Here is a 12,368-nt window from a genome sequence, read left to right on the forward strand (position 1 = left end):
TCAGCCTTTTGATCAGCAGGGGGAGCTGTCAACTCACAAGAGTTTAGACTGCCTGGCAGGCCATTCCTCTCTGACATTTCCAAAGCAACAGGAATCACAGCAGTGTCCATGGGTATGGCAAGGAAGGCCAGTGGTCTCATGACCACTCTTGGGAGTGGGGAAAGTAACCCCAATGCAAAGGACTTCCCTCAAGATCACCTTTATGAAAGCTTTCCCCTCCCTGGTAATACCAAACACAAACCTCAAACAGAGTGGACTGTTTCCTCCCTTCTTAGCCCAGAGTGCATCTACATCTACTACATGCGTTTGAAAGTATCAGTCTTTCTCTATGATGCCATGTCACACAGACCCTTCTATTTTGTCTCCCAGGGCCTAACACCGTGCTTGACAGACGTAGGATCTGCACCTTTCTCCAGATGAGCCTGCACACGGATTGTATGGAAGTTGTGGTCTAGAAGTGACTTCTTTTCTTTCTTACTTCCTCTGATCTTGTCACTATTCTCTTTGGGCCCAGTTCTAGTTAACCATTTTGCTTATTTTTGCACTTAATGTTTACCCCCGAAAGGGAAGGGGCTTCTCTCAGCCTTCCTCTATGTGATATTCTGGAGTTTGGCCATTGTGACAGCTCCTCTCCAAAAATAGTGACCATCAACGCCTTCCCTCCCAAAACACACACGCCATTCCTTACAACATGAGGTGTAATCTCATTCCCCTCTCTGGTATCTGGGTTGACATTAGTGACTTGACGAGACAATAGAAACATGGGGACTTCCTGGGACATCCAAGGCTGGGTAAAAAGGAGCCTTGAGGCTTCTTCCTGGGTCTCTTGGAATGTTTTCTCCGGGGATAATCAGCTGCCATGCTGTAAGAAGTCTAAGTCACATGGAAAGGTCATATGTAGGGGCTCAAGTTGACAGTCCCAGCCGCACCCCAAGCTGACCACCAGCATCAATTGTCAGCCATGTATGGGAGCCATCTCGAATATCCAGCCCAGCTGAGCCTTTAGATGATTCCAGCCAGTGACATCTGACTCCAAGTGAGAAATGCTCAGTGAGCCCTGTAAACCCACAGAATAAGAGATGATAATAGACTATTTTAAGAAGTTTTGGGGGTGGTTTATTATGCAGCAACAGATAACCAAGTCATTTGAAGTAAAAAGGAGTTATTTCCAAACAAGGAGAAGATAATTTCTCTCTATTCAGCACTGACGTAGTGCACCACCTGCCCCTAAGGCAAGAGCCATGCAGATTCCTCACAAGCATTCAGTAAAAGCTTGATAAGTGAATAAATCAGTCAATAGCTAGAAGGGAAAGGTGGTAACCGCCAGCCTGTGAGGTCCCCAACAGCAGGGCCTGCTTATTCCTCCTCTTTCTTCTTTTCAGGACACTGAGTATCTGAAACAGCCTAGAGGAAGTGTCTGACCAATGTCAGAGTGTAACTGAGTTCAAATGTTCATCCTTGGTTGCCTTCTGTGTTTATCAATCATCATGATTCAGAGATCTGTCCTCAGCAAGAATACCAGATAAAGTCTTAGATATGTCTGAGCATATCTTAGACACGCTTTAGGTTAGGGAAAAAAACAAAATCAGAGGGATTACAAAATCTGTTTCTGCAGCTCTGTTCAGGACTATTTACCTGAAGATACTGTAAATGCCAACCTCAGCTGTGGCATTCATGGCTCAGGGTTTCTTTTCTTTTTATTCCCAAGGCTGTCTTTCAATGTGCCTTCTTGATAACACATATCACTGCTCCTTCTCTATGTCTGCAGCCTTCACATACTGACAAATCTTCAGCATGCACCAATCTTTTGGTTCATTTGTCCTATTTAGTACTAGAAATGTCTGCTTTCAAATGCTGGCTCCCCTTTTCTGACCTCAGAGTCCATGCTAGGGAGGCAATATGGGCAGTGGAATGGGCATGAGAGTGAGGGCTGGTGAGCGTAAAGATCTGTGAACCAAACTTAGGTTGGCCATGAACTGGCTAAGTGGCCTTAATCCCCTTGCCCTGGAAATTAGGGCTTGGTCTGAATACTTCACGTGGAAGTCTGACTGCCTGCTGCAACCTTACTCCACTTCCCTCTACAGTCTGCCAAGGCTTTTCCCAGGTGGTCACTGCATCTTTTCACTGTGCCACACGGCCATCACTCCTACTGTGGGCTTCTCTCCATCACTCCCAGTTGTGGGCTTCGTGGGTTTCTGTGCTTTGGAGAGCTTCTTTCCTTAACGACTTCTCATGTCATAAATTTGTGCTGTTACACCAATCAGACGTAGATTTGGTCTTTTCACATAGTCCCATATTTCTTTGAGGCTTTGTTCGTTTCTTTTTACTCTTTTTTCTCTAAACTTCTCTTCTCGCTTCATTTCATTCATTTGATATTCAATCACTGATACCCTTTCTTCCAGTTGATCAAATTGGCTACTGAAGCTTGCGCATGCATCACGTAGTTCTTGTGTCATGGTTTTCAGCTCCATCAGGTCATTTAAGGACTTCTCTACACTGCTTATTCTAGTTAGCCATTCATCTACTCTTTTTTCAAGGTTTTTAGCTTCTTTGCGATGGGTTCGAACATCCTCCTTTACCTCGGAGAAGTTTGTTATTACCGATCGTCTAAGCCTTCTTCTCTCAACTCGTCAAAGTCATTCTCCGTCCAGCTTTGTTCCATTGCTGGCAAGGAGCTGCGTTCCTCTGGAGGAGAAGAGGCGCTCTGATTTTTAGAATTTTCAGCTTTTCTGCTCTGGTTTCTCCCCATCTTTGTGGTTTTATCTACCTTTGGTCTTTGATGATGGTGACGCAGAGATGGGGTTTTGGTATGGATGTCCTTTCTGTTTGTTAGTTTTCCTTCTAACAGGACCCTCAGGTGCAGGTCTGTTGGAGTTTGCTGGAGGTCCACTCCAGACCCTGTTTGCCCGGGTATCACCAGTGGTGGCTGCAGAACAGCAAATGTTGCTGTCTGATCCTTCCTCTGGAAGATTTGTCTCAGAGGGGCACCCTGCCGTATGAGGTGTCAGTTGCCCAATACTGGGAGATGCCTCCCAGTTAGACTACTTGGAGGTCAAGGACCCACTTGAGGAGGCAGTCTGCCCATTCTCAGATCTCAAACTCCATGCTGGGAGAACCACTGCTCTCTTCAAAGCTGTCAGACAGGGATGTTTAATTCTGCAGAAGTTTCTGCTGCCTTTTGTTCAGCTATGCCCTGCCCCTAGAGGTGGACTCTACAGAGGCAGGCAGGCCTCCTTGAGCTGTGGTGGGCTCCATCCAGTTTGAGCTTCCCGGCCCCTTTGTTTACCTACTTAAGCCTCAGCAATGGCGGACGCCCCTCCCCCAGCCTCGCTGCCGCCTCACAGTTTGCTCTCAGACTGCTGAGAGAGAGGTGAGTGAGGTTCCATGGGTGTGGGATCCTCTGAGCCAGGCGCGGAATATAATCTCCTGGTGTGCCGTTTGCTAAGGCTGTTGGGAAAGCGCAGTATTAGGGTGGGAGTGTCCCGATTTTCCAGGTACCATCTGTCATGGCTTCCCTTTGCTAGGAAAGGGAATTCCCTGACCCCTTGTGCTTCCCGGGTGAGGCGATGTCCCACCCTGCTCCGTGGGCTGCACCCACTGTCTGACAAGCCCTTGTGAGATGAACCTGGTACCTCAGTTGGAAATGCAGAAATCACCCGTCTTCTGTGTCACTCACGCTGGGAGCTGCAGACTGGAGCTGTTCCTATTTGTGACGGGGAGAATGGAACCAAGTTGGAAAACACTCTTCAGGATATTATCCAGGAGAACTTCCCCAACCTAGCGAGGCAGGCCAACATTCAAATTCAGGAAATACAGAGAATGCTGCAAAGATACTCCTCGAGAAGAGCAATGCCAAGACACATAATTGCCAGATTCACCAAAGTTGCAATGAAGGAAAAAATTTTAAGGGCAGCCAGAGAGAAAGGTCGGGTTATCCACAAAGGAAAGCCCAACAGACGAACAGTGGATCTCTTGGCAGAAACTCTACAAGCCAGAAGACAGTGGGGGCCAATATTCAACATTCTTAAAGAAAAGAATTTTCAACCCAGAATTTCATATCCAGCCAAATTAAGCTTCGTAAGTGAAGGAGAAATAAAATCCTTTACAGACAAACAAATGCTGAGAGATTCTGTCACCACCAGGCCTGCCTTACAAGAGCTCCTGAAAGAAGCACTAAACATGGAAAGGAACAACTGGTACCAACCACCGCAAAAACATGCCAAATTGTAAAGACCATCGATGCTAGGAAGAAACTGCATCAACTAATGAGCAAAATAACCAGTTAACATCATAATGACAGGATCAAATTCACACATAATGATATTAACCTTAAATGTAAATAGGCTAAATGCTCCAATTAAAAGACACAGACTGGCAAATTGGATAAAGAGTCAAGACCCATCAGTGTGCTGTATTCAGGAGGCCCATCTCGCATACAGAGACACACATAGGCTCAAAATAAAGGGATGGAGGAAGATCTATCAAGCAAATGGAAAACAAAAAAAAGCAGGGGTTGCAATCCTAATCTCTGATAAAACAGACTTTAAACCAACAAAGATCAAAAGAGACAAAGAAGGCCATTACATAATGGTAAACAACAAGAAGAGTTAACTATCCTAAATATATATGCACCCAACACAGGAGCACCCAGATTCATAAAGCAAGTCCTTAGAGACCTACAAAGAGACTTAGACTCCCCCACAATAATAATGGGAGACTTTAACACCCCACTGTCAACATTAGACAGATCAACGAGACAAAGTTAACAAGGATATCCAGGAATTGAACTCAACTCTGCACCAAGCGGATCTAATACACATCTACAGAACTCTCTCCATCCCAAATCAAGGGAATATACGTTCTTCTCAGCACCACATCACACTTATTCCAAAATTGACCACATAGTTGGAAGTAAAGCACTCCTCAGCAAATGTAAAAGAACAGAAATTATAACAAACTGTCTCTCAGACCACAGTGCAATCAAACTAGAACTCAGGATTAAGACACTCACTAAAAACTGCTCAACTACATGGAAACTGAACAACCTGACTACTGGGTACACAATGAAATGAAGGCAGAAATAAAGATGTTCTTTGAAACCAATGAGAACAAAGACACAACATACCAGAATCTCTGGGGCACATTTAAAGCAGTGTGTACAGGGAAATTTAGAGCACTAAACAGTTAAAAGAACTGGAGAAGCAAGAGCAAACACATTCAAAAGCTAGCAGAAGGGAAGAAATAACTAAGATCAGAACAGAACTGAAGGAGATAGAGACACACAAAAAAACCCTTCAAAAAATCAATGAAACCAGGAGCTGGTTTTTTTAAGAAGATTAACAAAATTGTTAGACCACTAGCAACACCAATAAAGAAGACAGAAGAATCAAATCGATGCAATACAAAATGATAAAGGGGATCACCACAGATCTCACAGAAATACAAACTACCATCAGAGAATACTATAAACACCTCTATGCAAATAAACTAGAAAATCTAGAAGAAATGGATAAATTCCTGGACATACACAGCCTCCCAAGACTAAAGCAGGAAGAAGCTGAATCCCTGAATAGACCAATAACAGGTTCTGAAATTGAGGCAATAATTAATAGCCTACCATCCAAAAAAAGTTCAGGACCAGATGGATTCACAGCCGAATTCTACCAGAGGTACAAAGAGGAGCTGGTACCATTCCTTCTGAAACTATTCCAATCAATAGAAAAAGAGGGAATCCTCCCTAAGTCATTTTATGAGGCTAATATCATCCTGATACCAAAGCCTGGCAGAGACACAACAAAAAAAGAGAACTTTAGACCAATATCTCTGATGAACATTGATGCAAAAATCCTCAGTGAAATACTGGCAAACTGAATCCAGCAGCACATCAAAAAGCTTATCCACCACGATCAAGTTGGCTTCATCCCTGGGATGCAAGGCTGGTTCAACATATGCAAATCAATTATCGTAATCCATCACATAAACAGAACCAAAGACAAAAACCACATGATTATCTCAATAGATGCAGAAAAGGCCTTTGACAAAATTCAACAGCCCTTCATGCTAAAAACTCTCAATAAACTAGGTATTGATGGAACGTAATCTCAAAATAATAAGAGCTACTTATGACAAACCCACAGCCAATATCATACTGAATGGGCAAAACTGGAAACATTCCCTTTGAACACTGGCACAAGACAGGGATGCCCTCTCTCACCACTCCTATTCAACATAGTGTTGGAAGTTCTGGCCAGGGCAATCAGGCAAGAGAAGGAAATAAAGGGTATTCAATCAGGAAAAGAGGAAGTCAAATTGTCCTGTTTGCAGATGACATGATTGTATATTTAGAAAACCCCATCATCTCAGCCCAAAATCTCCTTAAGCTGATAAGCAACGTCAGCAAAGTCTCAGGATACAAAATCAATGTGCAAAAATCACAAGCATTCCTATATACCAATAACAGACAAACGGAGAGCCAAATCATGAGTGAACTCCCATTCACAATTGCTTCAAAGAGAATAAAATACCTAGGAATCCAACTAACAAGGGATGTGAAGGACCTCTTCAAGGAGAACTACAAATCACTGCTCAACGAAATAAAAGAGGACATAAACATATGGAAGAACAGTCCATGCTCATGGATAGGAAGAATCAATATCGTGAAAATGGCCATACTGCCCAAGGTAATTTATAGATTCAATGCCATCCCCATCAAGCTACCAATGACTTTTTTCACAGAATTGGGAAAAACTACTTTAAAGTTCTTATGGAACCAAAAAAGAACCTGCACTGCCAAGGCAATCATAAGGCAAAAGAACAAAGCTGGAGACATCACACTACCTGACTTCAAACTATACTACAAGGCTACAGTAACCAAAACAGCATGGTACTGGTACCAAAACAGAGAGATGGACCAATGGAACAGAACAGAGCCCTCAGAAATAATGCCACACATCTACAACCATCTGATCTTTGACAAACCTGACAAAAACAAGAAATGGGGAAAGGATTCCCTATTTAATAAATGGTGCTGGGAAAACTGGTTAGCCATATATAGAAAGCTGAAACACGATCCCTTCCTTATACCTTATACAAAAATTAATTCAAGATGGATTAAAGACTTAAATGTTAGACCTAAAACCATAAAATCCCTAGAAGAAAACCTAGGTAATACCATTCAGGACATAGGCATGGGCAAGGACTTTATGACTAGAACACCAAAAGCAACGGCAACAAAAGCCAAAATTGACAAATGGGATCTAATTCAACTAAAGAGCTTCTGCACAGCAAAAGAAACTACCATCAGAGTGAAAAGGCAACCTACAGAATGGGAGAATATTGTTACAATCTACCCATCTAACAAAGGGCTAGTATCCAGAATCTACAAAGAACTTAAACAAATTTACAAGAAAAAATGAAACAACCCCATCAAAAAGTGGGCAAAGGATATGAACAGCTACTTCTCAAAACAAGACATTTATGAAGGCAACAGACACATGAAAAAATGCTCATCATCACTGGTCATCAGAGAAATGCAAATGAAAAACACAATGAGATACCATCTCACACCAGTTAGAATGGCGATCATTAAAAAGTCAGGAAACAACAGGTGCTGGAGAGGATGTGGAGAAATAGAACACTTTTACACTGTTGGTGGGACTGTAAACTAGTTCAACCATTGTGGAAGACAGTGTGGCAATTCCTCAAGGATCTAGAACTAGAAATACCATTTGACCCAGCCATCCCATTACCAGGTATGTACCCAAAGGATTATAAATCATGCTGCTATAGAGGCACATGCACACATATGTTTATGGCAGCACTATTCACAATAGCAAAGACTTGGAACCAACCCAAATGTCCATCAATGATAGAGTGGATTAAGAAAATGTGGCACATATGCACCATGGAATACTATGCAGCCATAAAACGATGAGTTCGTGTCCTTTGTAGGGATATGGATGAAGCTGGAAACCATCATTCTGAGCAAACTATCGCAAGGACAGAAAACCAAACACCGCATGTTCTCACTCATAGGTGGGAATTGAACAATGAGAACACTTGGACACAGGGTGGGGAACATCAGCACTGGGGCCTATTGTGGGGTGGCAGGAGGCGGAAGGGATAGCATTAGAATATATACCTAATGTAAATGACGATTTAATGGGTGCAGAACACCAACATGGCACACGTATACATATGTAACAAACCTGCACGTGTGCACATGTACCACAGAACTTAAAGTACAATAATAAAAATAAATAAATAAATAAATTTGTGCTATTTTTCTTTGGTTTCATAATAATGAGAAGAACAAAGAGACTCCCTCCTTCTGAAGCCTGGAAGCAAGAGCAAGTGACTGGCTGGCAAGTTCAGACCACTGTCACTACCCTGTAAAGCCAACCCTGGAAAGCATTAGATCCTATTTACCACAGCTAATTTCCATTCCACAGCAAAGGTTTCTGTCTACAAGGACAGAATCAACTTTCACTTGGGAACTAGGATTAGAATGTGAAAAAGATGCTGGCTCTCAAAGAACAATATTTATTCAACTGAACTAGAAAACAAGTAATAATTGGCAAAGTAAATAGGTTTTTACAGAGCCATCTCTTCTGAGAAAGCCTTTCCCAACTGAAGAAAAACTTTTTGGTTGCTGTTACTGTTTTAGAATAACATTTTCCAGGGTTAATTTTAGTCTCCCGATTTAGTTTTCCATACTTTGTCATCATGCCTGATTCCTCAAGACAAAATACTAACTTTTGCCTTGACTTTGATCTTTGTTCTAGCAAAAATTTCAATGGGAAAGAAGTGAGCTTTCTTTTAAGCTGTGTGTCCTTTCACTGAGGTAGAAATGCAATGGCTGCACAGCAGCAGCCACTGCTCAGAGTGGAGTCTAAAGCCAGCCAGAGAAGAGTCCTGGAGGCAGGAACTCTCGAGTCCTTAGTGGTAAAAGCACAAATGAGTATTCTCTAAGTCACAGGGCTGCTCTCAAAGACACAGTCACAGATAACGGGAAGCCGAGTGGGGTTCACGAAGACCTCTCTTCTCCATTCTGCAAGTAGCACCCTGCCATCCTTACCTCGGGCACTGGAAGGGGCAGAGGTAATCATCTGGGATGGTGCTGAGTGAGTGGAACTCAGGCTGGAGGAAGAAGGGCTTGCCTGGGACGAGGACAGAACAGAGACGTTGGTGACCGAGCCCTGGTACCTGGGGTTGGGATACGCAAGCTGCAAAGGGAGAAAAATCAGCAGGATAGAGGTCTGAATGGCCAGGACTTTAGGACTGGCACAGAGTTGGCTTTTTCATGCCCTGAGGTGCTCTGCCCCAGTGCCTTATGCTATACCCTGAGCCCTGATAGAGGCCAGGCTAATGGTTGGGCACTAGGGGCCACCCATACCACCCACATGGAACAAAGTTGTTGGGCTGGCCATACTACGGTGACCATGGAGGAAGCAGGACTAAGCCAACAGGAATGCCAGGCAAGGGGGCACTCTGGCAGAGGATCTTTCCCATGGGATCTCTTGAAGCAACCAGGGCTGAAGCTGGATTTTCTTCTTGGGAAATAAGGCCTGGGAACCGATACTTAGGATGGTGTGTGGAGGAAAGGCGGCTTTCTAGCTCTGATGAGGGGTGTTCTGAATTCGGAGCTAGAGAATTAGGCAGGGTTGCCAGCCCTCAGATCAGACATTGCAACAGCAAGGTGAGTCCTGTAGGCATGGTGACCTGGCCCACTCTCCCTGGACAGCTCTGTACCTGCATGTGGTGGTACAGGTCCTCGGGAGCATCGCCCATGGAGCCGTCGCCCAGCATCACCATGTTTCCTGCTTCACTAGACGCATGTGAGGAGAGAGAGGATGATGAATGGCGGCCTGTGCCCATCAAGTTCATGGGGCTGTGAGCAAGAGTGGGAAATAGGGAGGAATCAGGCCGATGGCAGGTGGCAGGGGGACAACAGAGCAGAATGTGTGGAACAGTCATCCCTGGTTTCAGCTACCACCGGTTTGGAGGGTTCCATAGCCAATGCTCATACCCATCTGAGGCCTGGAGCAGTCCTGAGCTGTACCCTGCTACTCAGGAGCCCTTGGTCTGGGAGAGACAATGGTGTGGTACACTGGACAAGCCTCTACCTACAGCTACATGGCTTATGGCCACTCAGTTTAACGACATTAGCAGTTTCTCAGGAGGAATAAAGAGATATGCCAAATCAGGTCAAAGATCTCAGGTCCCCCTTTCTATGGGGTATTAGTCTGGGTCAGTGCCCACCTCCCCACCCCCAACACCATGATGGGATCTGCTCCTTGGTCAGAGGCTTCTTCCTAGTGTGGGAAGCTACCAAAATAGCTGGCTGTGAACTATCTGTGGTCCTCTTTCCACATCTGTGGCCAAAAGGCTTGTCAATAGCTCTCCTCTAGCAATACCAGGAAAGCCTCTCATTCATTTGTTCCTTATTTACTAAGTGCCCATTCTGTGCTGAGTTGCCGCTCACACTGGAAAACAAGCCTAAGTGAGGGGCTCCTCTCACTGGTCTCCTCCTCCAACCTGGCCCTCCTGGCCTAGAGACTTTCAGTATTCTCAGTTGAGCCCAGGCAAACCAGTCTTTGATGTTCACATCACTATGCTGTTTCTTCCTTAAAATTGACTTGGTGATCCTCATTCTCCTTGGGATCAAGTCCAAAGGCCTGCATGAACAAGGCTCATTCAGAGTTGGTCCTATCCCCTTTTCCATGCCCTGGAATCCTGCACTCCAGGTCTACTCAGAGTGCTGACCAGGCTGGCTTGTTAATATCTTGAGGCTTCTGCATGTGTCAGTCAATTTGCCTAGATCTTGCCCTATCACCCTCCTAACCCCTAGCAAACATCTATTTATCCTTCAAGACTTACCCCAAATGCCCCCTCCTCCATGCTGCCACAATATCATGTATACACTTCTCTTAACCAGGATAGTGACTGACTGAATGCACGGTGTGGGTCCTATGGCAGGAGCCACATAAGTGTTTGCTGTCTGCATGGGTAAGAGGGAGTATGAGTATACACAAGGACTCTTTTGTCTGACCCTTGATAATTTAGACTCACCTCTCCAGAGGGAACCCTCCCCAGCCCTAAGGCCATACCTGTGCCGATGGGTCATCTTGATGCTCTCCGGACTCATGGGGCTATGGGATGCCAGAACATTTCCCCGTGGGGTGCTGGTGCCTGAACATGCAGGACTTAGCTTATCCAAACCTGGAAACTCCTGTTGAGAAATGAATGCCCCTTCATAGAGAGTAAAGAATAAATAAGTAACTAAGGGATGTGAGGGAAGAACTGACTGGTGATCAAAAATCTAAAAGAAACAAAAAAGAGTCATATGGTTGGCTGAACCTGAACTGCTTCCTTTGGGCAATGCCCCCTTTATGACTGAAACACCCTCCTAACTGCATGGGAACCTAGACCAAAGGCCATGTGCGAGGCCCCAGGTTGACTCCACACTAAGAGAAGCACATCTGGAATGAACTGAAGCTGGTCTGAGCTCATAGGAGTGTGTTAACAGGTTTTCTCACTATGGAATAAGTAGAACAAGATTTGGGAAAAAGGAGAGGAAGAGCTTATTATTAGTTGTCAATCAGTGGGCACCAATTACATAAGGATTGGTGTCGAGTTTTATTAGACGGCTAAATGGCCCAGCTCTTAGTCACCTGGGTTGTCTGTGACACAGTCTACCGGGAGACAGAACATAAAATCCTGATGTATGTAACTGAAAAGTAGCACAGATCTATTTTAGCTTAATTAATTCATATTAAGTATACAGATTTCTGGGCACACAGTTCTGATCTCAAACCCTACTGGGTGACAGCATGTTTGTTTGCGTCCCTGTCTGCAACTCAGAAGAAATAACTGTTCAGGTTTCCTCAAGTCCTTCAAAATCTGTAGTGAACAGAGGCCCTAAGTCCACTGGGGATATTTCTGAGCTTGGTGTGAAGAAGCATCAGGTTTTCCACCCACTTCTTCCAAAGCATACAGAGGGCTAAAATGTATTTCTGTAGCTGGATAAAGGATATGTGTGCACACGGAAGAATGTGATGTATATAGGAAAGTGTTTTGTGCTTTTTGCTGCAACCCACATGGCAGGGAACCTCCCCACTGGCCAGGCTCCAGCCTGCCTGGGTCACCTGCTGTGATGGGGAAGTATGCACACAGCAGAGACCAGTCAAACAGGCAGGAGACCCTGGAATGAGAGGTAGTGGAATGAATACCCACCAGACTCAGCAATACTGCCCAAGTTCCTAACTAAACGACACTCCAGTTTTAAGGTGGAGATGTAAAAGAGCTTCTCTGCATATTTCACCTTGAAATACTATGGGAGAATCCTAACAGATGGGAGACATTTCAGG

General features: G+C 44.5%; 1 protein-coding gene across 1 annotated transcript in view; it reads right to left on the reverse strand.

Annotated features, from left to right (window-relative positions):
* Positions 1–12,368, reverse strand: part of DOCK3 (dedicator of cytokinesis 3) — a 131,467-nt gene that overhangs the window by 12,378 nt on the left and 106,721 nt on the right. The window contains exons 27-29 of the mRNA XM_026448011.2: positions 11,109–11,230; positions 9,751–9,889; positions 9,077–9,224 (exon numbers count right to left, since the gene is read on the reverse strand). Coding sequence (XP_026303796.1) covers positions 9,077–9,224; positions 9,751–9,889; positions 11,109–11,230 — 409 coding nt within the window. The remainder of the gene's footprint in view (positions 1–9,076; positions 9,225–9,750; positions 9,890–11,108; positions 11,231–12,368) is intronic.

Source organism: Piliocolobus tephrosceles, chromosome 2 (genome assembly GCF_002776525.5).
Source record: "Piliocolobus tephrosceles isolate RC106 chromosome 2, ASM277652v3, whole genome shotgun sequence".
NCBI lineage: Eukaryota > Metazoa > Chordata > Mammalia > Primates > Cercopithecidae > Piliocolobus > Piliocolobus tephrosceles.